Source organism: Elaeis guineensis, chromosome 3 (assembly GCF_000442705.2).
Source record: "Elaeis guineensis isolate ETL-2024a chromosome 3, EG11, whole genome shotgun sequence".
NCBI lineage: Eukaryota > Viridiplantae > Streptophyta > Magnoliopsida > Arecales > Arecaceae > Elaeis > Elaeis guineensis.
Window position 1 is genome coordinate 7721387 of NC_025995.2, and position 24491 is coordinate 7745877.

The 24491-nt window shown below is 36.2% G+C and overlaps 1 protein-coding gene across 1 annotated transcript; it reads left to right on the forward strand.

Annotated features, from left to right (window-relative positions):
* Positions 1–1578: 1578 nt before the first annotated feature.
* LOC105042320 (uncharacterized) lies at positions 1579–4457 on the forward strand. Its single transcript, XM_010919473.3, has 2 exons — positions 1579–2451; positions 4042–4457. Exons 1-2 carry the CDS (start codon positions 2000–2002, stop codon positions 4190–4192), a joined length of 603 nt encoding a protein of 200 aa, XP_010917775.2. The 5' UTR covers positions 1579–1999; the 3' UTR covers positions 4193–4457.
* The last annotated feature ends 20034 nt before the right edge of the window (positions 4458–24491 follow it).

Consider the following 24491-nt stretch of genomic DNA (forward strand, 5'->3'; position numbering starts at 1 on the left):
TCCATAAGTACATATTTTATCTTTCAAAATGATAATTTAACCCAGATTTTAAAGCTTATGAGGTGCAACAAATGGATTAAAATATTTGATTCCAAATCTAAATACAACCTCTAAGATCTCTTATTTAGGTTAGAAGTAAGTAGTACTTTGTTGATGCTCAGAGAAAGTGGGATAAGTGAGAAAAGTAGAAAAATAAGGATAATTTTCTTTCAGCTTTTAGACATCTGATTATTTTGGCAGGTACCGAAATAAGAAGCTATTTGGTTATTTAATCCAATTATAGAAATTAAGTTACAATTAGTTATTTATAGTTGTGAATGGTTTGTAAGGTTGTAAATAGTTTTGTAAAGAGAGACAAATTTGCAAAACCCTTGACAATCAAATATATATATATATATATGAGCTCCCACCCACCTATATCCCCCTCTTTCTAATCTAGATTCAAATAGATTCCCTTTTATTCCAGGTAGCTTTCAACTCTTTTACATTGACCTTCAACAACTCTAATCTTTCTATATATATATATATATATATATTTGTTCCATTCCACTTCTCCTTATGTGTAAATAATGGGTTTTGCTAAAAATCCATGACTTATTTTTGCTCCATTCCACCTCTATTTTCTTAAACTGGATCCAAAGTTCTGTTTGTCATTCTATATTTATGCTTCTAATTAAGTCAAGTATAAATCATACACATTTTTCCCATTTATTTGATGTGAACTGGGGTGTGTCCCTGGTTAAACTATGTGTTTATTAAGTTAGCAAACCAATAAAATTCAACTTTATATTTTATTATGTTATGTTTCTCTCTTTCATCACCTGCGAGTAATGTTGCTTAATTGGAGGTTTTCCAATATTTTTTGGGAATAATAAATGATGAGTTCTTGAGTTCATTGGAAAAGCCATGACTAATTATGTAAACAAAATGAATCCTCTTTGATATGGCGAATTTGATAGGTTGGTAATTAATCATTTTATTTGTGGATCCCTTATTCTTCTAAAAGAGCATTCCCCTTAAGAAGCAGATTTTTGATTCCATGCACAAGATTTTGAGTAAACTTGAGCTCTCATATATTGTTAACCAATAAATTGACTCCATAAACTAATTTGATAAGAGAAAGATCAACAACGCATAATTAGCTTAATAACTCTCTGTCAAAGTTACCAACAAACATATATACTTAGCAGCTAAAGCTATATAAATCATGGACTCCAAATAACTGCCTGGTGCCAATAAAATTCAATATCTCAGCTATTAAAAATTGTTTGTATTTGATCACCACTAGTTATGGCTTTAGCTATAAAAGGATTACCAAAAGCTTAACTTCAATTTCTTACCAAAAAAAAAAGCTTAACTTTAATTGAGACCTAATGCAGTTTGTTCCTAAAATGGACTCAAATAATTTGCATTGAATCTCGATCATGCTTGACCTTGACCAAACTATTTATGGTCAAACCAATGGATTGGACCTGAGTCTGAAACCATGGCCCAAAACTATTCATGTTTTTTTTTTGGTAGAAAAAAACTAGTTATGTTTGGTAATAACCTAAACTCATATGTCATCTTGATGCAAGCCCTTCAATCTCAAAACATGATCCAATACGCTTCAATCATCTGTTTTTCAAAAATTAATATTTTAACTAACAAATCTTAAAACGAATACTTTATCTTTTTATTATTTTTGGATTTAGTATGATATCCGTTAAGATTTTGGTCCCTTCTCCTATAATCCAAAGCGATGACGTGTATCTCCATCTTCTCAACGACCTCGCCTCCGACCTCCATCAAAGCCGGCGAACTTTCAATAGGATTACAACTGAATTCGGTATCCAGATGAAGGGCAGAAAATAATTATAACAAATTCACCTACCGACGAGGGAAAACTTTTCGAACCCCTTCCTCGCTTCCGCGCCTCTCCAACGACCGTATAAACCCTAAGTCTCCCTGCGAAAAAACCCCAAAACCCTAGCCTTCCGATCCTCTCGATCTCACCTCCATGGGGAAACGCTCTCGTGTGTGGAGGTCCTCCAGCATCGGGGCGGGCAGCCCCCTCGACAAGATCTTCTGCCGTGATCCCGCCGACGCTTGGGAAGTGAAATCCGCTCCAGCTCCTCCACCGCCGCCGCCTCCAGATAATCCCGCCGTCACCGATCGTCCGTCGCCGCCGCCTTCGACGCCGCCGCATGGGGAGACGGATCTTGAGGTGGTGGAGGCCCTGCCTCCGACGCCCAAGAAGAGGATAGCTTCGCCCAGGGCTCCGATCTTCTCCGAGGCAAGGAAGAAGGCTCCAGAGGGGAGGCCGACCTCCCCGGTGATCTTTTCGGTGGAGGCCTCGTGTCAAGAGCCGAGCACCGAGGATTTTGTGCCGAAGAAGCCTGAGAAGTTGTTCGAGTCCTGCTTCTTCTGTAAGAATGTGCTTAGAGCCAATAAGCCCATATACATGTTTGGGTAGGCCCCCTCTCATCAAAATCGAATCTTTTCTTGTTCCTTGCTTCCCTTTTTGGATTTGTGATGTACCTTTTCTTTTGATTTGGTTCAAAGAACTGATGACTTAGTTTATTCAGTTTCTTGAATCCATAATTTGTTCAATGCCAACTTTTTGATCGCAGAGTTTTCTTGTTTTAAGTACTAAGATGATTGTTGTTCTTCTTTTCTGTCTTATATTTTAATTTCCGAAAGAATTAAATATCTGCATTTTTTTTTTTTTATTTCTTGTGGATTTTGTAGTCTTGATACCATTATTGATTCGAGCCTCTGACTAGCTTATTCAAACACCATTAAAGAATTAGGTTCCATTGTGTGGATTAATGATTCACTTTTTCTTTTCTTTTTTTTCTTTTTTTTTTTTTTTTTTTTTCTGATTGTTGTGCTACTATGAAAAATCATTTATATTGATGTTTGCCATACTAGTCAGGATTGTACTATACCGGACATACCATATCAGTATCGAACCGACACTTAGTTTCATGCCATACCAACATTTTATATGTTTTGCCATCTCGTACTGTGTTGTATATCGTCATTGTAATTGGATGGTACCAATATGGTCCGGTATAAAGCGGCAAACCTTGATTCATATTGGTCATTTCTAAGTATCATTCATATACCAAGCAAACATATTTTACAATAGCTGTGAAGAGTATCAAACTTAGTGGAATATGGGTTTGCATCTGAAATAATGAGATCCATTCTGTTTCCACTCCGTCATCACATCTGCTCCACTCTCAGCATGCTCATCCCCATCGGATGGTCCTGCATGCGAAAGAATATCAAATGTTCTTTCATGAGAAAGACCTAACCTAAACCCACAAAAATAATAGGAACCTTGTCTGACTTTTAAATCAAATATCAAACCATTAGAGTTCCTTATTGTCTTCCTAAATGCAGTTATACGCTGTAAAAATGGCATTAGTTTTTCTTATGTTTTTTAATTCCCCCAAATCCTAGTTATCTCAAGTGCACCTATTTTAATTAGGAACTCTATACACTTGTTGCAACCATGTTTCTTTTCAACATCTTTGACTACCATCAAATAGCACATATTTTTGCATAATTTTTAAGCATGCACTTGAATCTATATCCGTGGTTGAACAGTGTAGCTTTGCCTTTATATATATATATTAAATTTCATTACTAAGATTTATAATGCCATAGTGGTCTAAAAAATGTCCATAGCCACATTATGTGACCACAATCGTGGAATTTTTTTCTTTTTTGATTAGAAGAAATCATATCATGACATAGATGTCTGGATATAAAGGTTGTTGTTAGAAACTAAAGCCCTTTTATTAATCCAAACAGTCCTATCAGGTTATTCTGAAAGAGTTCAATCATACTAGGTATATGATTTAATCAGGTAATTTATATATTTCAGAATGTCCATTTATAGAATCAACTCTATGGTCATTGACCACACACTTCCTCTTACTAGCGAAATTTTGGTTAACCATGCCATGGCGCTATTTGTTATGATTTGTTTCTTATTAAGTTTGGTCTCTTGAAGATCATGAGTAGGACATTGAAGATTTTGTTATGCAGGTATATGCGTGCATTTTGCTCTCCTTTCTGTCGAGCCAAGCAGATGAAGCTAGAGGGAGTGGTGTTGACGACGAACACTAAAGCAAGTGAAGTCAGTCCAACTTATGTAGACAAGAAATCTGGAAGCACAAGAAGTCAATTGAGCAGTTGACATGAAGAAGTTTCAGATTTTTTGTAGAATCTTTAACAGGATGCTGGTTCCCTAACACAGGCGTTTTCATGTAAATAATCTTCCACTCATCATCTATAGTTTCTTTGTATATAGTTAGGAGCACCTTAGTTGAAGAATGACAAAGATTTGGATTGTTTGATTTGTCCCCCTCCTTGTTTGTCAATTCTATGGATTCTAAAGAATCTTGTATAGGATTAGAGATGGCTGTTTTTAGCCCACATATTATAATGGTGAACACAAAGCAGCTTTCCACAAACTTGTTTTCTTTCTGATGATGGTACCACTTCTTTCTCTCTTTGATTGCTCTTTAGTCATGTTAAGGGATTGATGTAGCACTAAGAGTTTCTATATTTGGTATGAGCAAGTGATCTGATCCATGAATATATTTAAAAACATTGATGACAAAAAAGCATTATATGTGATATTATTTTATTGTTCTGCTGATTCCCTTTTGAAATACTTAAAAAGATTTGATTAAGGAGAAAAACTAATCCTTTTAGAAACAACAATGATACTCCTTTATTTTCCTTCCCAAGTCATTGGTATAATAATGTTTTTGGTGAGCTATACTCTAATGTGATTTCAAGTGGATGCTGATGGTTTGTTTAGACCACCTTACCAAGGAGGCAGAGGTTTTGCTATCTATGATGAAGCAGTTAAGACAATTTTTTTGAAGCTTTGCTTACTCGAGGAACAACATCAATTCATGGTTGAAGGTGGGCGTAATAGGAATTCTCCATGCTCATTTCTATCTAATTATTATGAAGGCATTTGATTGGAGGAAGAAAAGCTCATCTTATAGCCTGTTTTTTGCTTATGGCAAACTTGCTTGGGTTATGTGTTCCTCTAGAAATCAGGTTATTTTCTACATAATGTGATAATGTTGATATCTGAAAGAAAGAAATCGCATAGAAGAAGAACGATCAAAACGACCACCTGAAAACCAAAAAAGACAACTATCTGCAGAACGAAAGCTTATTGCAATGAGTTCAAAGATCCAATGGAAAGAAGCAATAGCACTGACCTTAGAATATCGTCATGCTTAGACATAGGCTTACCTGCAAATTTCGCATGGAAGAATATAGGATCTGCTTCTCTGATCTAAGCAGACTACCCTCCTCCAAGATGATATAAGAATTTAAGGAATACATCAATTGTCATGCCCCAACCAGATGACCCATGCCTGGCATGGGATAGACAGCCGCACATCCATAGTGTTTAACACCATAGAACACGTAAGGCTTGCCTTTTTCATTCATACATTTATATCATTTCAAACTCAGGCAAGATAATTATTCCAATTTATCAAAAGAATTAATCTAAACCATTAAATAATAATAAATAAGTCTAATCAATTTTTTTAAAGAATAAATAATCATATGTCTTTTACTCTCTAAGCTCCTCACCGCTTAAGGCACAGTAAATTCCAATATCTCCAAGAAATTAATGTGATAACCCGGCCCGATGGGCCAAAAGCCCACTAAGCCCACTTAGGAAAAAAAAAATAGGAAAGAAGACTCTCGATCGGAGTCTTCCTCTTCTCCGGTTCTAATAAGGAATCGGAGTCCTAGGGCCATTAAAAGACTCTAGGACGAGCTCTATAAGAACCCCCCTCCTCTCCTCTAAAAGAAGACACAACAGTCACCGACGATCGCCGGAGTTCTTCTCCGATTTTTTCGATTGAAGCCGCGGCCCCTCGACTCGTGCTCGCCGCGATTTCACGCCGGTGGGGGTCATCGGAGGCTGTAGTAAGTCCTTTCTCCTCTTCCTCCCTTCTCTCCCTTCTTTCTCGTAACGGTGGGCATGACTGCCGGCGACAAGAGTCATCGGATTTCGTCGAAAAAGGAAGTCCTGTTCGACCTCTCTCTTTTCCTGGTTTTTAAGACGCCGACGGTCACGCCGACCGCCGGCTCTGGCCCCTCCGAACTCGGGAAGGTCGTCCCTTGCCGCCGGCCATCGTCGGGCAAGGTACGGCTGTGAACGGTCGGTCTAAGGTATGGAGACCTTTAGGTCCCTTGTTTCGGCCAAAGAAGGCCACGAGAAAAAAGAAAAGAAAAGGAAAAAGAAAAGGAAAGGAAAAAGAAAAAAAAGGAAAACGAAAAGAAAAGGAAAAAAAAAAAAGAAAATAAAATAAAATATAAATATATATAATAATAATAAAAATAATAATAATATACATGAGAAAAAATTTCTCTCATCCCTCTCTAAAGTCTTTCTCTCTCTAGAATTGAACTTTCTCTCTCTAAAAAAAATTTCTCTCTCTAAGAAGTCCTATGAATCCCCTATTAGACCATCTTCTCCACTCCTAGGGACCTATGACCTTAAATCGGTTTAGAGCCGAAAGAAGAGATTTATTGGACTGATCATCAAATCGATCATTTCCTTATATTATGTAATTTTATTAAATATATAAAATAAAATTTATTGATGATTTAATATTTTAAATAGGACTATCCGATTCTTTTAAGGAAGATTAAAAGGTCCAAGACGATCGAGGTAAGTAGATCTTATGCTCCTTACTTATTTTTAAATGATCATGTTTTTATGCAAAAAATTGCTATTGATGAAATCATAATTTTTCATAAAATAAGGATCGGCATATGTAATATGAAAAAGTATGTTTTATTGTGAGCATTGATTTCATGAATATGTCTTATGAAAATAGCATGATTATGAAGCATGAATTTCATTGTTTTTCCATCTATGCATATGTATGCTTTAAGAAAAAGATATAATGATTTCAAAGGCTCTCAGATGGCTATGAATGAATCCCTTTGGGAAGATCGATATCCGGAGCTAGCATCCACACGAAACATGGCCCTACCAGCGGGTATAAAGTTGGCACATGAATTAAGAACTCTATCGATTAAGAAACATGACCCTATCACAGGTATAATAGTGATCTTAGCACGAATATCTGTGAGCAATGTTTTGAAACATGATATAATACATGATGAAAATTATTTATAATTCATAATTATGAAATATACATGATTTATGCATGCATGATGAGCTTATAACTTGTTTTATTATATACTCTATAAAATATTTATTTTTATAATAATTATTATTTGCTAAATAATGCATTATCATAGAAAATTTATGCTTGATCCGGTAAGGAAGTGGAAGTCTACTTACTGAGCTGGTGTAGCTCATATTTTTTTGTTTTCTTTTTCATGTACAGAGAAATAAAGCTAGGACTGATGGAAAGAAAATCCAGGCTTGGGGATCAGCAAAGCAAGCTTGAAAATTTTACACTAGAAATTCAGTTTATGGATTGTAGTCATTATAATTTTAAAGCTTGGATTATTTCATCTTTGGATTTTGATGCTCTGAATCAGTTTTGGTTTAATTAAATATTTGAATTGAACTTCATTATTACATTTATTTATGATACACCTGTTATTATATTTAAGAAGATGAATTTTGGCTTCGTGTTATCGTGGGTCTATCCCTCGGTAGCATGGCCGTGTTATGTCCCGAATTTGGGGCGTGATATTTTATGGTATCAGAGCGATAGGTTTAATCAAAGGTAGAACTTAAAACCTAATAGTGGATAGTTAAGTTACGCATAGTTAGACTCTGACTTAAATTATTAACTGTACTGCAACTCTGTTATAAAATAATATAATAATATTGGTATTTGAATAGGAAGCGATGAGCGATAGGGAGGGCGAGATCTTGGCAAATATGGCTGCTAGGATAAGAAGAGCAAGAGGAGCAAGATTGACGTCGTGGGGAGCTGCCAATCAACCAGTTGAGCGGGCTCCTGATGCACCGGCCACTCAAGCGAACATTGCTGGTGTATGTCAAGTGGTGGCTCAGCTTATCCAGCAGCAGGCACAAACTGCTCCTTGACTGATATTATCTATGGAGTCATACTACGAGAGATTCAGAAGGCTCAACCCACCTCTATTTGAGGATGAATTTGATCCTACGGCTGCAGAGACATGGATTCGAGAGATGGAAAAGATGTTTGATACCCTGCAATACCCTGAGAATGTGAAGGTCTGATTAGTCGTTCCTATGTTAAAAGGGAATGTCGAGTTTTGGTGGACTGCAATAAAAGCTGCCTATGGGAATAATGATGATCAGCTCACTTAGAAAGAATTCAAAGAGATATTTTATGATCATTACTTTCCGAGGACAATGAGATTGGTAAAAGAAAATGAGTTTCTAGTCTTAAAGCAAAAGGATGATATGACGGTGTTAGAATATGCTAACAAATTTAATAAGCTAGGCCGCTTCTGCCCCCAGCTTATGGAGTTTAAAAGGAGTAAAGCTAACAGATTCGAACAAGGTCTAAGATATAGAATTCGATCTCATCTGTCTTCTCATATTTTCAATAACTACAAGGACTACTGGAGTGAGCTTTGAAAGTGGAGTCTGAATTGAAAAGAGCAGATCTAGAAAGAGGAGGTAAGAAGAGATCGAGATCAGTAGAAAATCTAAAGGATCAGCAGAAAAATTTTAAAAATAATAACTCTAATAAGAAGAAAGAATCTACATCCTCCTCCTATTATGGAAAAAATCACAATGGACCTTATCTCAAGAGGATAGGAGCATGCTTCTTATGTGGTGAGAAAGGACATATGGCTCTGATTGCCCAAATAAGAAAAGAGATGACTCTAGACCTAACAAACCAGTTGATCAAAAACAGAAAGAAAATGCATGAGTGTTTACTTTAAACCAGTAGGAGGCCAATGCAAATGATCAAGTGGTGATAGGTATTATCCCAGTCAATTCTATTCATGCTCGTGTGTTATTCGATTCCGGCTCTTCTCACTCTTTTATATCTCTCAAGTTTGCTACTTCTTTGAATTGTGTGTCTGAAAAACTAAATGAACCATTATATGTTAGCACACCTTTTAAAAATATTGTTGTTGCTAACATTATTTTTAAGAATTGCATAATCTAATAGAAGAAAAAGAATTAGCAGCAGATTTGATTCAGCTAAATATGTATGATTTTGACGTTATTCTTGGGATGAACTGGTTATCTTCGTACCATGCACATATTGATTGTTTTGGAAAAAGAGTGATATTTCAAATTTTGGATGAACTGTAATTCTTCTTTCTAGGCGAAGTTCATAATACGGAACCCAAACAATCTTTGGGTATTATCTCAATCATGAACGCAAGAAAAGATTTGAGGAAAGGATGCAAAATATTTTTGGCCCATGTAATAGATGTCGAGAAGAAAAAGATAAAGTTGGATGATATCCCAATTGTCAAAAATTTTTTGATATTTTTTCAGATAAACTACCCGGACTGCCCCCAGAGCGTGAGGTTGAATTTAAAATTGATATCACTCCAGGAACCGGACCTATTTCAAAACCTCCTTATCGGATGGCTCCCGTAGAATTATGAGAATTAAAGGATCAACTGCAAGAACTTTTGAATAAAAAGTTTGTCGACCAAGTACATCACCTTGAGGAGCTCCTGTGTTATTTGTGAAAAAGAAAGATGGGAGCATGCGTTTATGCATTGACTATCGGGAGTTGAATAAGGTAACCATAAAGAATAAATATCCTCTTCCTCGAATAGATGACTTATTTGATCAACTTCAGGATGCACAAGTTTTCTCCAAAATTGACTTACGATCAGGCTATCATCAACTAAGAATTAGAGATGAAGATGTACCTAAGACTGCATTTAGAACCAGGTATGGCCATTATAAATTTTTAGTAATGCCTTTTGGACTAACCAATGCACCGGCTGCTTTTATGGATATGATGAACAGATTTTCAAGCCGTATCTGGATCAATTCGTTGTTATTTTTATTGATGATATCCTAGTTTATTCTAAAAATATAGAGGAACATGAGAGACATTTAGGATCGTGTTTCAGACCTTGAGAGAAGAGAAGCTCTTCGCCAAGCTTAACAAGTGTGAGTTCTGGTTGGATAATGTTGTCTTCCTCGGTCATGTAATATCTAAGAAAGAAATCTCAGTCGATCCAAAGAAGATAGAAGCCATGGTGAATTGGCCTCGTCTGACTAATGTGACGGAAGTTAGAAGCTTCTTAGGCTTGGTTGGTTATTATAGAAGATTCGTCAAGAAATTTTCTCAAATTATAATTTTTCTAACTCACTTAACTCAGAAACGAATAAAATTTGAATGGAGCAGTGAATGTGAGCAGAGTTTTCAAGATCTGAAGCAACGATTGATATCTGTCCCAGTTCTTACTTTACCATCTAATAAGGGAGGATTTGTCATTTATAGTGATGCTTCCAAGAAGAGATTAGGTTGTGTGTTGATGCAGAATGATAAAGTTATAGTTTATGCTTCTCGACAACTAAAAATCTATGAGCAGAATTATCCGACACATGATTTGGAGTTAGCAGCTATTATTTTTGCTTTAAAGATTTGGCGATACTATTTATATGGAGAATCATGTGAAATCTTTACTGATCATAAAAGCTTGAAATACTTATTTACTCAAAAAGAGCTGAACATGAGGCAAAAAGGTGGCTTGAACTATTAAAAGATTATGATCTAAATATTAATATCACCCTGAAAAAGCCAATGTGGTGGCAGATGCACTTAGTAGGAAGTCTTCAGCGAATGTGATGACTCTGCTATCCTTTCAGCAACAAATTCTGAGAGATCTTGAAGATTTACAAATTAAAGTGACTTGTACTGATGTTAAGAATGTGTTAGCAAATTTAATGGTACAACCAGCATTGATCAAATAGATAAAAGCGACCCAACAAAGTGATATTCATTTATGTCAGTTTAAGAATGACATCGAGAAAGGGCTACGAACTGAGTTTAGGCTACATACAGATGGAACTCTTTATTTTGGGAACAGATTATGTATACCAGGAGATCCTGAACTAAAAAAAAAATTTTGAAAGAAGCTCATAAATTCTGTTTCTCCTTTCATCTCGATAGTACAAAGATGTATAGAGATTTAAAATAACTCTTCTGGTGGAATGGAATGAAGCAGGAGATAGCTCGATTTGTATCTCAATGCTTGGTATGCCAGCAAGTGAAAGCCGAACATCAAAGACTTGCTGGTTTGCTAAGACCATTAGAGATACCAGAATGAAAATGGGAGCATATCACGATGGATTTCGTTATTGGACTTCCAAGGACAACAAGAAAAAATGATGCAGTGTGGGTGATTGTTGATCGGCTTACTAAATTAGCTCACTTTCTATCTTTTCAAGTTGGCACTCCACTTGATAAGTTAGCCCAGATGTATATTGATGGAATTGTACGCCTGCACGGTGTTCCAATAAGTATTGTGTCTGATCGAGATCTACGATTCGTATTTAGATTTTGAAAAAGTTTTCAAGATGCTTTGGGGACAGAATTGAGGCTTAGTACTGCATTCCATCCCTAGACCGATGGCCAATCTGAAAGGACAATTCAAACTCTTGAGGATATGTTAAGAGCTTGTGTTTTTGATTTCGGTAGATATTGGGATAATCATATGACATTGATTGAATTTGCATATAACAACAGTTTTCATTCTAGTATTCGGATGGCACTTATGAAGTCCTATATGGAAGAAAGTATAGATCCCCTCTGTATTGGGATGAAGTAGGTGAAAAGAAATTAATAGATCCCGAGTTAGTTCAAGATGCTAGAGATAAAATTTATCTAATCAAGGGAAGACTCAAAGCAGCACAGGATAGATAGAAGAGTTGGGCAGATAGAAAAAGAAGAGAATTAGAATTTCAGGTCGGTGATCATTTTTTCTAAAAGTGTCTCCTACTAAGGGTGTCATGAGGTTTGAGAGACATGGCAAGCTGAGTCCGCGATATATTGGACCTTTTGAAAATTTTAAATCGAGTAGGAGATGTTGCTTACGAACTAGCTTTACCACCAGATTTATCCAAAGTGCACAATATCTTTCATGTTTTACTACTGAGAAAGTTTGTACCTGATCCAAATAGTATGATAAAGTATGAGCCATTGCAAGTTCATGAAGATCTAACCTATGAAGAATTTTTTCTCTGAATTATTGATCGAAAACAGCAAGTTCTAAGACGGCACATCATTCCGTATGTAAAGATTCATTGGAGTAATCATGAAGAGAGAGAGGCTACATGGGAGCTTGAAGATGATATGAAGATGAGATATCCATATTTATTTGAAAATGAAGGTATGTTAAATTTTGAGGACGAAATTTTTTTTAAGGGGGGTAGAATGTGATAACCTGGCCCGATGGGCCAAAAGCCCACTAAGCCCACTTAGGAAAAAAAAAAAGAGAAGAAGACTCTCGATCGGAGTCTTCCCCTTCTCTGATTTCGATCAGGAATCGGAGTCCTAGGGCCATTAAAAGACCCTAGGATGAGCTCTATAAGAACCCCCTTCCTCTCCTCTAAGAGAAGACACAACAGTCACCGACGATCGTCGGAGTTCTTCTTCGATTTTCTCGATTGAAGCCACGACCTCTCGACTCGTGCTCGTCGCGATTTTACGCTGGTGGGGGTCATCGGAGGCTGTGGTCAGTCCTTCCTCCTCTTCCTCCCTTCTCTCCCTTCTTTCTCGTGCCGGTGGGCATGACTGCCGGCGACAGGAGTCGTCGGATTTCGTCGGAAAAGGGAAGCCCTGTTCGGCCTCTCCCTTTTCTTGGTTTTTAAGGTGCCAACAATCACGCCGACCGCCGGCTCTGGCCCCTCCGAACTCGAGAAGATCGTCCCTTGCCGCGGCCACCGTCGGACAAGGTACGGCTGTGAACGATCGGTCTAAGATACGGGGACCTCTAGGTCCCCTGTTTCGGCCAAAGAAGGCCACGGGAAAAAAGAAAAGAAAAGGAAAAAGAAAAAAAAAAGGAAAAAGAAAAGAAAAAGAAAAAGAAAAAAAAAAAAAGAAAAAGAAAAAGAAAATAAAATATAAATAATAATAATAATAATAATAAATAATAAATAATACACATGAGAGAAAGTTTCTCTCATCCCTCTATAAAGTCTTTCTCTCTCTAGAATTGGACTTTCTCTCTCTAAAAAAAAATTTCTCTCTCTAAGAAGCCCTATGAATCTCCTATTAGGCCATCTTCTCCACTCCTAGGGACCTATGACCTTAAATCGGTTTAGAGCCGAAGGGAGAGATTTATTGGACTGATCATCAAATCGATCATTTTCTTATATTATGTAATTTTATTAAATATATGAAATAAAATTTATTGATGATTTAATATTTTAAATAGGACTGTCCGATTCTTTTAAAGAAGATTAAAAGGCCCAGGACGATCGAGATAAGTAGATCTTATGCTCTTTATTTATTTTTAAATGATCATATTTTTATGCAAAGAATTGCTATTGATGAAATCATAATTTTTCATAAAATAAAGATCGACATATGTGATATGAAAAAGCATATTTTATTGTGAGCATTGATTTCATGAATATGTCTTATGAAAATAGCATGATTATAAAGTATGAATTTCATTATTTTTCCATCTATGTATATGTATGCTTTAAGAAAAAGATATAATGATTTCAAAGGCTCTCAGATGGCTATGAATGAATCCCTTCGGGAAGGTCGACATCCGGAGCTAGCATCCACACGAAATATGGCCCTGTTAGTGGGTATAAAGTTGGCACATGAATTAAGAACTCTGTCGATTAAGAAACATGGCCCTGTCATGGGTATAATAGTGATCTTAGCACGAATATGTATGAGCAATATTTTGAAACATGACATGAATACATGATGAAAATAATTTACGATTCATAATTATGAAATATACATGATTTATGCATGCATGATGAGCTTATAACTTGTTTTATTATATGTTCTATGAAATATTTATTTTTACAATAATTGTTATTTGCTAAATGATGCATTATCATAGAAAACTTATGCTTGATCCGGTAAGGAAGCGGAAGTCTACTTACTGAGCTGGTGTAGCTCATATATTTTTTATTTTCTTTTTCATGTACAAAGAAATAAGGATAGGACTGATGGAAAGAAATCCAGGCTTAGAGATCAGTAAAGTAAGCTTGAAAATTTTGCACTAGGAATTCAGTTTATGTTTATGGATTGTAGTCATTATGAATTTTAAGGCTTAGATTATTTCATCTTTGGATTTAGATGCTCTGAACCAGTTTTAATTTAATTAAATATTTGAATTGAACTTCATTATTACATTTATTTATGATACACCTGTTATTATAATTAAGAAGATGAATTTTAGCTTCGTGTTATCGTGGGTCCATCCCTCGGTAGCATGGCCATGTTATGTCCCGAATTTGGGACGTGACAATCAAGCATAAAATAAATTTTACTTCAACCATAGCAATTTAACAATAATAAGATATATGTATCAATATACTTACTTTTTCAAAACATGCTATGTATAATAATAAAATATAAAAATCTCTTCTCAGTTTTTGGTGACTATGGCCACTATTATTTTTGTGATGAAATTTAAAAGAGACTGACTCTTGAATATAAAACACATGATTCATCAGCATGTCTTAGTGATCAATCTTGCTAAAAAAGCTCAGAAGGAAACTAACTATAATTCATATAGTCATGATTAACCCCATAATAGGATAAAGTGACAATTCTAAAAATAACAATCGATGCAGCAGTATGTGCGAGCGATCAGCCTCGACTGGTTAGGCCTATAAGGACCAGCTCTATAAGCAATTAGCTCTGACTAGTTAGGCTCAAAAAAAATTTATTTCTGACGTATGGCCAACGATCAGTCTTGTTTGTTAGATCCAGATCATGATCTAACTAGAAAGTTTTTTTCATAATTTTCATGATAACCAGTTCTTATAACATCATCATGCTTGTTTTCATAATTATCTTAAATTCAAACTACTATATCATATTTCAAAAAAACATTTATAGGTTTTATTCAAAAATTCATTTAAAGATGAATATGCACATTGTCCTTTCCAAATATCATACTAGGTTAGATAGAGAAATCAATTTATTTTAATTTTTATAATTTTATAATAATTATATCAGAATGATAACTTATGCTTAATCCATAATTTTGAATAACATTTTGATGAGAGCATGCATAATATAAATATTTTTCTAACTTCTAAATGTTAATATATATATATATATATATATATATATATATATATATATATATATATATATATATATATTCTAGTTTGAAATATATAATATGTACTAAGAAAAATCTAGAAATAAAATGAATTTACTATCTTAGATCAATCAGATCCAAAGGTCACACGGCCTTCGACACATGGTCCAATCCCTAAGTCCGGTGCTCTTCTAGCATCAAAAGCTCTAATACAAGCAATATATAATATTGTTAGCTTTGAATATAAGGAAATGATTAGAGTGAAAAAAAAGAGAATCTCGATCTCAGTTGTGATTTGGTTTAGATTACGGGTCCGATTTATATGGACCGAATCGATTAACAAGAATCCTGTTAGACCCAGTCGAATTAGGGGCCCAGTCAAAAAGGTCAGTTCATAAGGAGGGTGGTCTCATGGTGGCATGGGTGGAGTGGTCATGGCTGCTATGGCCTACAGTGGGGTGGTCATGGCTCGGAGTGGCAATCCGGTCGAAAGCAGAGAAGAAGGAAAGGGGGCATTGCCCCTAGTTGCCTTGGTGGCAACTTCCATGGCCAAGAGAAAGACCAAGTGGAGGAAAAGGAACTCACTAGAGGTGGCGGCGGCGGCGGCAGGCTGTGGCTGATAATGGAGTAATCCGACGGCAAGCGAGCCAACAACTTCCAGGACAAAAAAATACAGGAGATTAGTGATGAAGAGAATCTGGCTAATTTGGGAAGATAATTCTAGGCTACGATAGCACGGTGGTTGCCGGAGATGAGGCGGAAAGGGGTGAGGAGGCAGAGAGGGGTTTTTGATGGCAGATCGATTAGAGGAGTGGGGTTTAAATAGAAGGGGTTGTCAGATGAGATAATGTCGGCCTAACAGCAGCAGTTCGCTTGTTGTAGTAGCCTCCAATGGCCGCCGGCTATTTGTACCAGCCCTGCACGCCTGCTCTGGTCATTTGCACAGCCTTATCCCCCTCACAGCAGGGGGTCGGGCAGGGGATCATGGTTTCTCCTATTTTAATCCTTACTTTTTATATTTTTAAATTGAAGTTGGCTGAGGTTGCCGACTTCTGTCCAAATCAAGCCCGCTTGGGCAGGGCTTCACATCAGCAATCGTAGAGAAGATGTATTCACATAAAACGCCAGCGCAGCCTCAGGAAAAGGCTTGTAGATGATGTCTATCAACGTGTGCTCAGTCAAATATTTGAGAGAGAATTTTTGGGAAGAATTTGCTTGATTGGTTTTCTTTGGAAGACCCCAATTTATACAGCACATTTTGGCTGCACTTAGAATATGCATCGAACAACATATGGCATGGTAAGGGCATCTATATATGGGTAGCATGGGGAGTAAACATGCATAGAAGTATTGTTGTTGGTATGCATGGCATTGATCATACAATGTATTTTTGGATAAGATACATTGCCAGTGACATCCAAAAATCAAGTTATGGTTTCCATAAAGGATGATTTGCCATGATTTTTAAAGGATCTGCTATTACTACCCCACAAACAAATGTAAGAATGGCCATTAATTTGGTACACAAAGCTTGAAATGCTTTTAGAGGGAGCCCTTTGATAAAAATATTAGCAAGTTGATTGGAGGAGTGAACACAATGGACAATTAGAGGCCATTTAGATGAAATCACAAATGAAGTGGTAGTTTATCTCTATTTGGTTGGTTCATGCACGATGAACTTTATTAGCAACCATATGAGTTGCACTGATATTAGCATATAAAGAACCATTCAGAGCTTGAGAGGAACATGGAGTTGAAGAAGTAGATAAGATAGTCCCTCTAGTCTAGAAGTAGTAATTGCTATTGCCTTGTTTCCGTGCTCAATTAGATACCCAAGAAATTAAATGAGGACCAAGATAAACATAATAACTAGTGGCAGTTTACCTCTATGTGCTTGGTCCATGAACGAAGTACTTTATTAGCAATGATGTGAGTTGTGTTAGGGCGGTATTTTAAAGAGCAAAAACAAAAAATTAATATAGAATAGAGAAGAGACTTGATTGAGGGGGAAAGAATTAATTACTCAAAAGTTCTGTCGACATGGTACGTCATAGCTAGGCTTTTTATAAAGCATGGGTCATGTACTTAGATAACTTCAAATACATCAAACTCCAACAAATAAAAAATTAAAAATAATAAATCTAATAAATTTTAATATTATCTAAAATTTGATCTTCAACTTCAACGGTTTTAGCTCCAATAGTATTTGGTCTTATCTTCAACACACCCCCGTAAGATCAAATTTTATGACTCCAAGTTTTTCGCGACATCAGATGAATTTTTCTAGCGATAATGGCTTGGTGAAAATATCCGCAAGCTGCTTTTGAGTTGAGTAAACTCCAACACGACACTACTGTTTGCCACTTGGTCTCGAATAAAATGGTGACGGATGTCAATGTGCTTGGTGCGATTCTGATGCACTGGATTCTTTGTCATGACAATTGTAGATTGGTTGTTGCAGTAAATGATCGTCGAGTCCTTCAAATTCTGCTTCAAGTCATGTAGAATCCGCCGCAACCAAATTGCTTGGCAAGCCGCACGGGTGATGGCAACATACTTAGCCTCGGAAGATGATAACACCATTGTGGGTTGTTTCTTTAAGAACCAATATAATGCACTTGAACCAAACTTGAATACATATCCACTTGTGCTCTTTCGATCGTCGATAGAACCTATCCAATCACTATCAGAAAAACCAAAAAAAGAAAAATTATCACAGTTAGTAAACCATAATCCATAGCCACTAGTCCCTTTTAGGTATCGCAGGATCTGTTTTGCAGCACCCATACGGATTTTACTCGAATTTTACATGAACCGAAAAAGTAGACTTGTTGCTTGCAGAATATCCAGTCTCGTGTTTGTCACATATAACAAACTTTCAATTAAACTTCTGTAATTATTGGCATCAATTTTTTCAACACCATCATCAATTGAAAGCTTCACATTAGTTCTCATAGGGTTTGCCACTGAATTACAATCCTTCAAACCAAACCTATCAAGTAAGTCAGATGTGTACTTCTTTTGTGAAATAAAAATTCTTTTGTCTAAGTGTGTCACCTCAAGGCCTAAAAAATAGTTCATCAAATTAAGATCAGTCATTTTAAATTCTTGCACCATATGATACTTAAATTCATCAATCATCTTTTGAGAGTTTCCAACATATATTAAATCATCAACATAGAGATAAACAATCAATACTTCTATACCTTGGGTCTTCACATAAAGTGTTGGCTCGCTTAAACTTCGATTAAAACCATTTTGAAGAAAATGAGTGTCGATTCGACTATACCATGCCTGCGGTGCCTGTTTGAGTCCATACAAAGCCTTCTTGAGCCTGTACACCTTATCCTCCATACCTTTTATTTCATAACCCTGAGACTGCTTAACATATACTTCATTATGCAAAAAACCATTTAAGAATGTAGATTTAACATCAAATTGAAAACTTTCCATTCATACTGAGCAGCTAGGGCTAAAACTGTTCTAATAGTATCAAAAAGAGCTACTAGAGTGAATGTTTCGGAAAAATCAATACCTTCCCATTGTAAATACCAACGGTCCTTACCTTTAATTTTTGAACAGATCCATCAGGCTTGAACTTGATTTTGTAGATCCACTTTAAGTCAATTGCTTCTTTGTTTGGAGGTAGATCTACGAGCTTCCATATTTGATTTTGCTCAAGTACTGATATTTCTTCATTCATTGCTTTACACCAATCTGATGATTTTACTGCATCTTCAAAATTCTCGGGCTCAAGTGTAGAACTGAACTGGCACACTTTTGTTCTTTCATAAATTTCTTACAGCGACCTCATCCTTGATGGAGATGGTTCGGGAGATGAACTTGTTGACAAACTCGATGAGGTATGAGTGGGGCTTGAAGTTTCACTTTCCGTTTCATTGATGGTAGAGGATTCTTCATCAACCATCCTGATAAAACGATCCTGCACAACTTCATCCCACTCCCAGCTATTTTGTTCATCAAATATTACATCACGACTAATTATCAAGGAACATGAAATGGGATTATAAAGTCTGTATGCCTTACTTCGATCACTATATCCCACAAAAATATATTTTTGAGAATTATCATCTAACTTTTGTCACTTTTAAGATGGAACATATACATAAACGATAGAATCAAAAATTTTAAAATATTTACCTTTGGCTTTCATTCTGTCCATGCCTCGTACGGAGTGCTATCCTCCAAGGATGATGTAGGACTCCGATTTAAAATGTAGGCTGCTGTAGAAACTGCCTCTGCCCAAAATTTATTTGGTAGTTATTTGGCCTTCAACATGCTCTTTGCCATCTCTACCAAACTTCTATTTTTCCTCTCAGCCACCCCATTTTGTTGGGGGGTGTAGCTGGTTGTCAACTGCCTATGAATTTATTTGCTTCACAAAAAACTTCAAACTCATTAGAAATAAATTCACCACCTCTATCTGTTCGAAGAGTTTTTATCTTATAGCCCGATTCTCTTTCTACCATATTTTTAAATTTTTTGAAAGCTGGGAAAGCATCAGATTTTTGTTTTATAAAATCAATCTATGTCATCCGACTAAAATCATCAACAAACACCACAAAATAAAAATTGTTATTTAATGAGGGGGTTTGCATGGGGCCACATATATCTGCATGCATCAAAGCTAGCGGCCATTTTGTTCTCCATGAGCTTCTCTTCAGAAATAAGTTTCGATGATGCTTCCCTCTTATGCAGCGTTCACAGAGTGATCCATCACATGCAACTTGTGGCAAACCGTCAACCATCTTCTTCTTATATAGTAGCTCCAAACTGTCAAAACTTAAATGCCCAAACCTTTCATGCCATAACCAATTCTCATCAATAGATGCTTTCATAACATAGTTTTGAAAATCAACATGTATAGAAAAAATCTTGTTTTTTGCCATAAGAACCTCAGCAAGTAATTTAGTTTTCTTGTTATATCAGTAAATGAGGCATTTAGTATTTTCAAACACCAAAAAATATCTAGAAATAAGAAATTGGCCAACACTAAATAAATTTATATCTAAGCTAGGAACATAAAGAACATCTGATATTTTTGTAATTCCAAAAAAATTTACATTCACTATTCCTTTGCCTTGTGCTTCACGAACATGACCATCTCCCATTTTGACCAGCTTCTGGATTGATCTGTCCAACTCAATAAATAGATCTTCTCTTCCTGTCATATGAGAACTGCAACCACTATCCAAATACCAAATTTTTTCTGAATAATTATTTAAATATAACAAGCAAAAAGAATATTAGATTCTGCATACTTAGCATCAACTGGTGCATTATTCTCCTTTTTTAGTCGACAATATCTTTCAGTGTGGCCATATTTCTTACAGTAATAACATTAGATATTCTGTAAGCATTACCTCGTTCAAATCCATTTGATCTGCCACCACTTTGTTGATCTGTCGGCCCAGATCTACCTCCACCTCTGTATCCTTGACCACGACGGCCACGCCCTCTACCACGGCCTCGATATGAAGATGCTTGCCGGCTATTATCTGTAGTACTTTTTTTTGTATCTTGTGAAATATTCAACTGAGTCTAAAAAACATTCTCAACAGAATTTTCATGAGGCCTATTCATTCATTCTTCATGTGACAAAAGAGAGCCAAGTAATTCACTACATGAATAATTAGAAGGATCTTTTGACTCTTCTATTGCTGAAATAATATACTCATATTTACGTGTGAGGCTCCATAAAATTTTTTCTACAACTGTTTCATCAGTAATAGCATAACCATAAGTACGCATTTGTGTAACTACTTCCATAGTTCTAGAAAAGAAGGAATGAATACTCTCATTCTCTTGCATAAATGTAGTTTCAAATTTTCTTTTTAAAGTTTAAAGTTTGACTCGTAATACTTTAGCAGTACTTTGATATTCAGTTTGTAGTATGTCCCATGCCTCCTTTGCTTTCTTAGTTGCAACAATATGAGAAAAAATTTCTTCATTGATGGCTTGCTGAATGATAAAAAGTGCTTTTGCATTTTTTTTGCATGATCTGGAATCTGTGGATCTCCTCTCCACAAGATCCCATAGATCTTGTGACCGCAAATGTTTTATCTTGACGCATCAAAGTATGTTTTTTTAATTTTGACGCATCAGAAGTCATAGTTCACCCCTTTGAATATAGGGAGAATTAGTTGGGATCTGCTGACACCATTTGCCGCCGTCATCTTCTTCTCTTTTGCCGAAATTTGGTTCTGATACCATTATTATGAGATATTTTAAAAAATAAAAATAAAAAAAAATATTATAGAATAGAGAAGAGACTTGATGTGGAAAAAATTAATTACTCAAAAGTTCTGTCAATATAGTACGTCATAGCCAGGCTTTTTATAGAGCATGAGTCATGCATTTGGATAACATCGAATACATCAAACTCCAACGGGATAAGAAACTAAAAATAACAAATATAACAAATTCTAGTATTATCTGAAATTTGATCTTCAACTTCAACGGCATTTGGTTTTAGCTCCAACAGTATTTGATCTTATCTTCAACAAGTTGCACTGATATTATCATAATAAAGAACCACACAGAGCTTGAGAGGAACATGGAGTTGAAGAAGTAGATAACGTAGCCACTCTAGTCTAGAAGCAGTAACTGCCATTGCCTTGTTCCCGTGCTCAATTAGATACCCAAGAAATTAAATGAGGGCCAAGATAAACATAATAACCAATGGTAGTTTACCTCTATGTGCTTAGTTCAAGCACAAAGTGCTGTATTAGCAATTATGTGAGTTGCACTCATTTTATCATAATAAAGAACCATACAGAGATTAAGAGGAATATGGAGTTCAAAAAGTAGATAAGATAGCCACTCTAGAAGTAGTAATTGCTATTGCCTCATTTTTAGGGATGGCAATGGTAGGATTTGGATCGGATATTAAACTATCCATCCCCAAATCCGAACTTAATGCTCTATATTTAAATCTTACCCGATATCCAATCGAGTAAGAAAAAAGATACCCATCTCCATATCTAATAGGTTCGGAGATACTCATGGGTAACCCATTTCCGCATACTCAACCCATACTCGCCCCATGCCTATCCCATACAAAAAAAAAATAAACAACCAAAATAATTTTATGCATATTATCAATCAAAAAAAGTTATCAATTTAATATAAAACATAATTTATAAATCCAGATTTATAGAAATCAAACATAGAAATAGAATTACAATTCAACATAGAACATATAAATAACCAAAATAATTTTATACATATTATCAATTAAAATAGAATTATCAAAAAGAATTATAAATATATATATTCGGGTATGGATTTGGGTATTACTTTATCCGTAGGTCCGATCGGATTCGGATTCGGATTTGGATAGAAAATAGCACTATCCATATCCTATCCATATCTGTGCTACAGTTTTCGGGTTTTATCCAAACCCAAATCCAAATCCGATCAAATCTTATTTTTTGGTTTGATCGAGTTTGGGTAGGATGCATACCCATCAGATTGGATCGATTTTGCCATCCCTACTCATTTTGTGCTCAAGTAGATACCCAAGAAATTAAATGAGGACCAAGATAAATATAATATCTAGTGATAGTTTACCTTGGTTCATGTACCAAGTGCTTTATCCGCAATTATGTGAGTTGCACTCATATTATCATAGTAACGAACCATACAGAGCTTGAGAGGAACATGGAATTTAAGAAGTAGATAAGATAGCCACTCTAATCTAAAAACAAAAATTACTGTGGGCACGGATCTTCTATGTGCACGCGATGCACCGATGGTGCGGTGCATCACGCACACTATCCATCACATAATGGATGGTACATACAGCCGTGCTCGCACAGTCTGTTGCGCACACAGATGTATACATGGTGCAATGTACAGCAAAAGATCCGCGCTCAATTGCTATTGCCTTGTTACTGTGCTAAATTAGATACCCAAGAATTAAACGAGGACCAAGATAAACATAATAACTAGGGGTAGTTTACCTCTATGTGCTTGGTTCATGTACCAAGTACTTTATAAGCAATTATGTGACTTACACTCGTATTATTATCATAATAAAGAACCATACAGAGCTTGAGAGGAACATGGTGTTCAAGAAGTAGATAAGATAGCCACTCTAGTCTAGAAGCAGTAATTGCTATTGCCTTGTTTCCGGGCTAAATTAGATACCCAAGAAATTAAATGAGGACAAGATATACATAATAACTAATGGTGGTCAACCTGCACAATTAATATCAGCAAAGTTCCAGCTAAATGCAGAGGCCTCGGTTGAGTAATATGACCAAAGCCTATGGCTCACTTTAGATACCATAAGATCCTCTTAACACAATAGAGATGAATGGTGGTGCGAGTCCAGTAGCGTCCTACGAATATTAGGATTTGCAATTTTTTTGTCATCTTCTCATGTAAAGAGAAGACTCATGGTGCAAACTGAAAGCTTGGATTTTCACAATAGACATAATATTTCACAAAGAGGAGGTAAACGCAAGCAAGCAACGAGAAAAACATGGAAGGAATTAAACCAAATTCAGAATGTTGTGCATCTCCAAACCAAGGTCAGATGTTGTGATGACCCAGATTTAATTGGACCAGCCCAAAAAGGGCTTTGGGCCACTCTTGCGCATGTGCTTGGCGCATGCTTGTGGAAGAAAGAAGACTCCTAACCGGAGTCTTCTTCCTCCCTGATCTCGGCAGAATTGAGTCCTAGGCAAATTGAAAATTTTGCTAAAGCCCTAGGACCTTGTCTATAAAGCCTCGCATCTCCTCCAATGGACTCCATTGCCAAAAAATCGTGAGAAATTACCATCGATTTCGAGTTTTCTTTGTGATTTTATCTTTGGATTCCCATCAAAAAAGACCACCAGATTACCTTTTTGGCCTCACCGAACTTAGGTAAGGACTAAGCCCTTGATTCTCTCACTTTCCTATTTTCATGGTTGCCATCCCACTTGAATTAGACTTGATGAGTTGCTGAACTCATCTTCGAAATAGGGGTGCCCTGTTTCAATCTCTTTCCTCAATTAACTTTTGCTAGCCATCGGTTTCGCCAGCCTTCGCCGCTATTTTGAGTGCTCTAGGGTCACCCGATGGGGCATCAGCAATCGGCTTAAAGAGCTAACTTGAATAATTTATTTTTGGACTGATTCTTTTATAGATTTATTTTATTTTCCCTTCACCTATCAGTCATAGCCACCGATCACCACCATTATTACTGTCGGTGTCATCGCCTCATCACTGCCAAGTGCCATTGT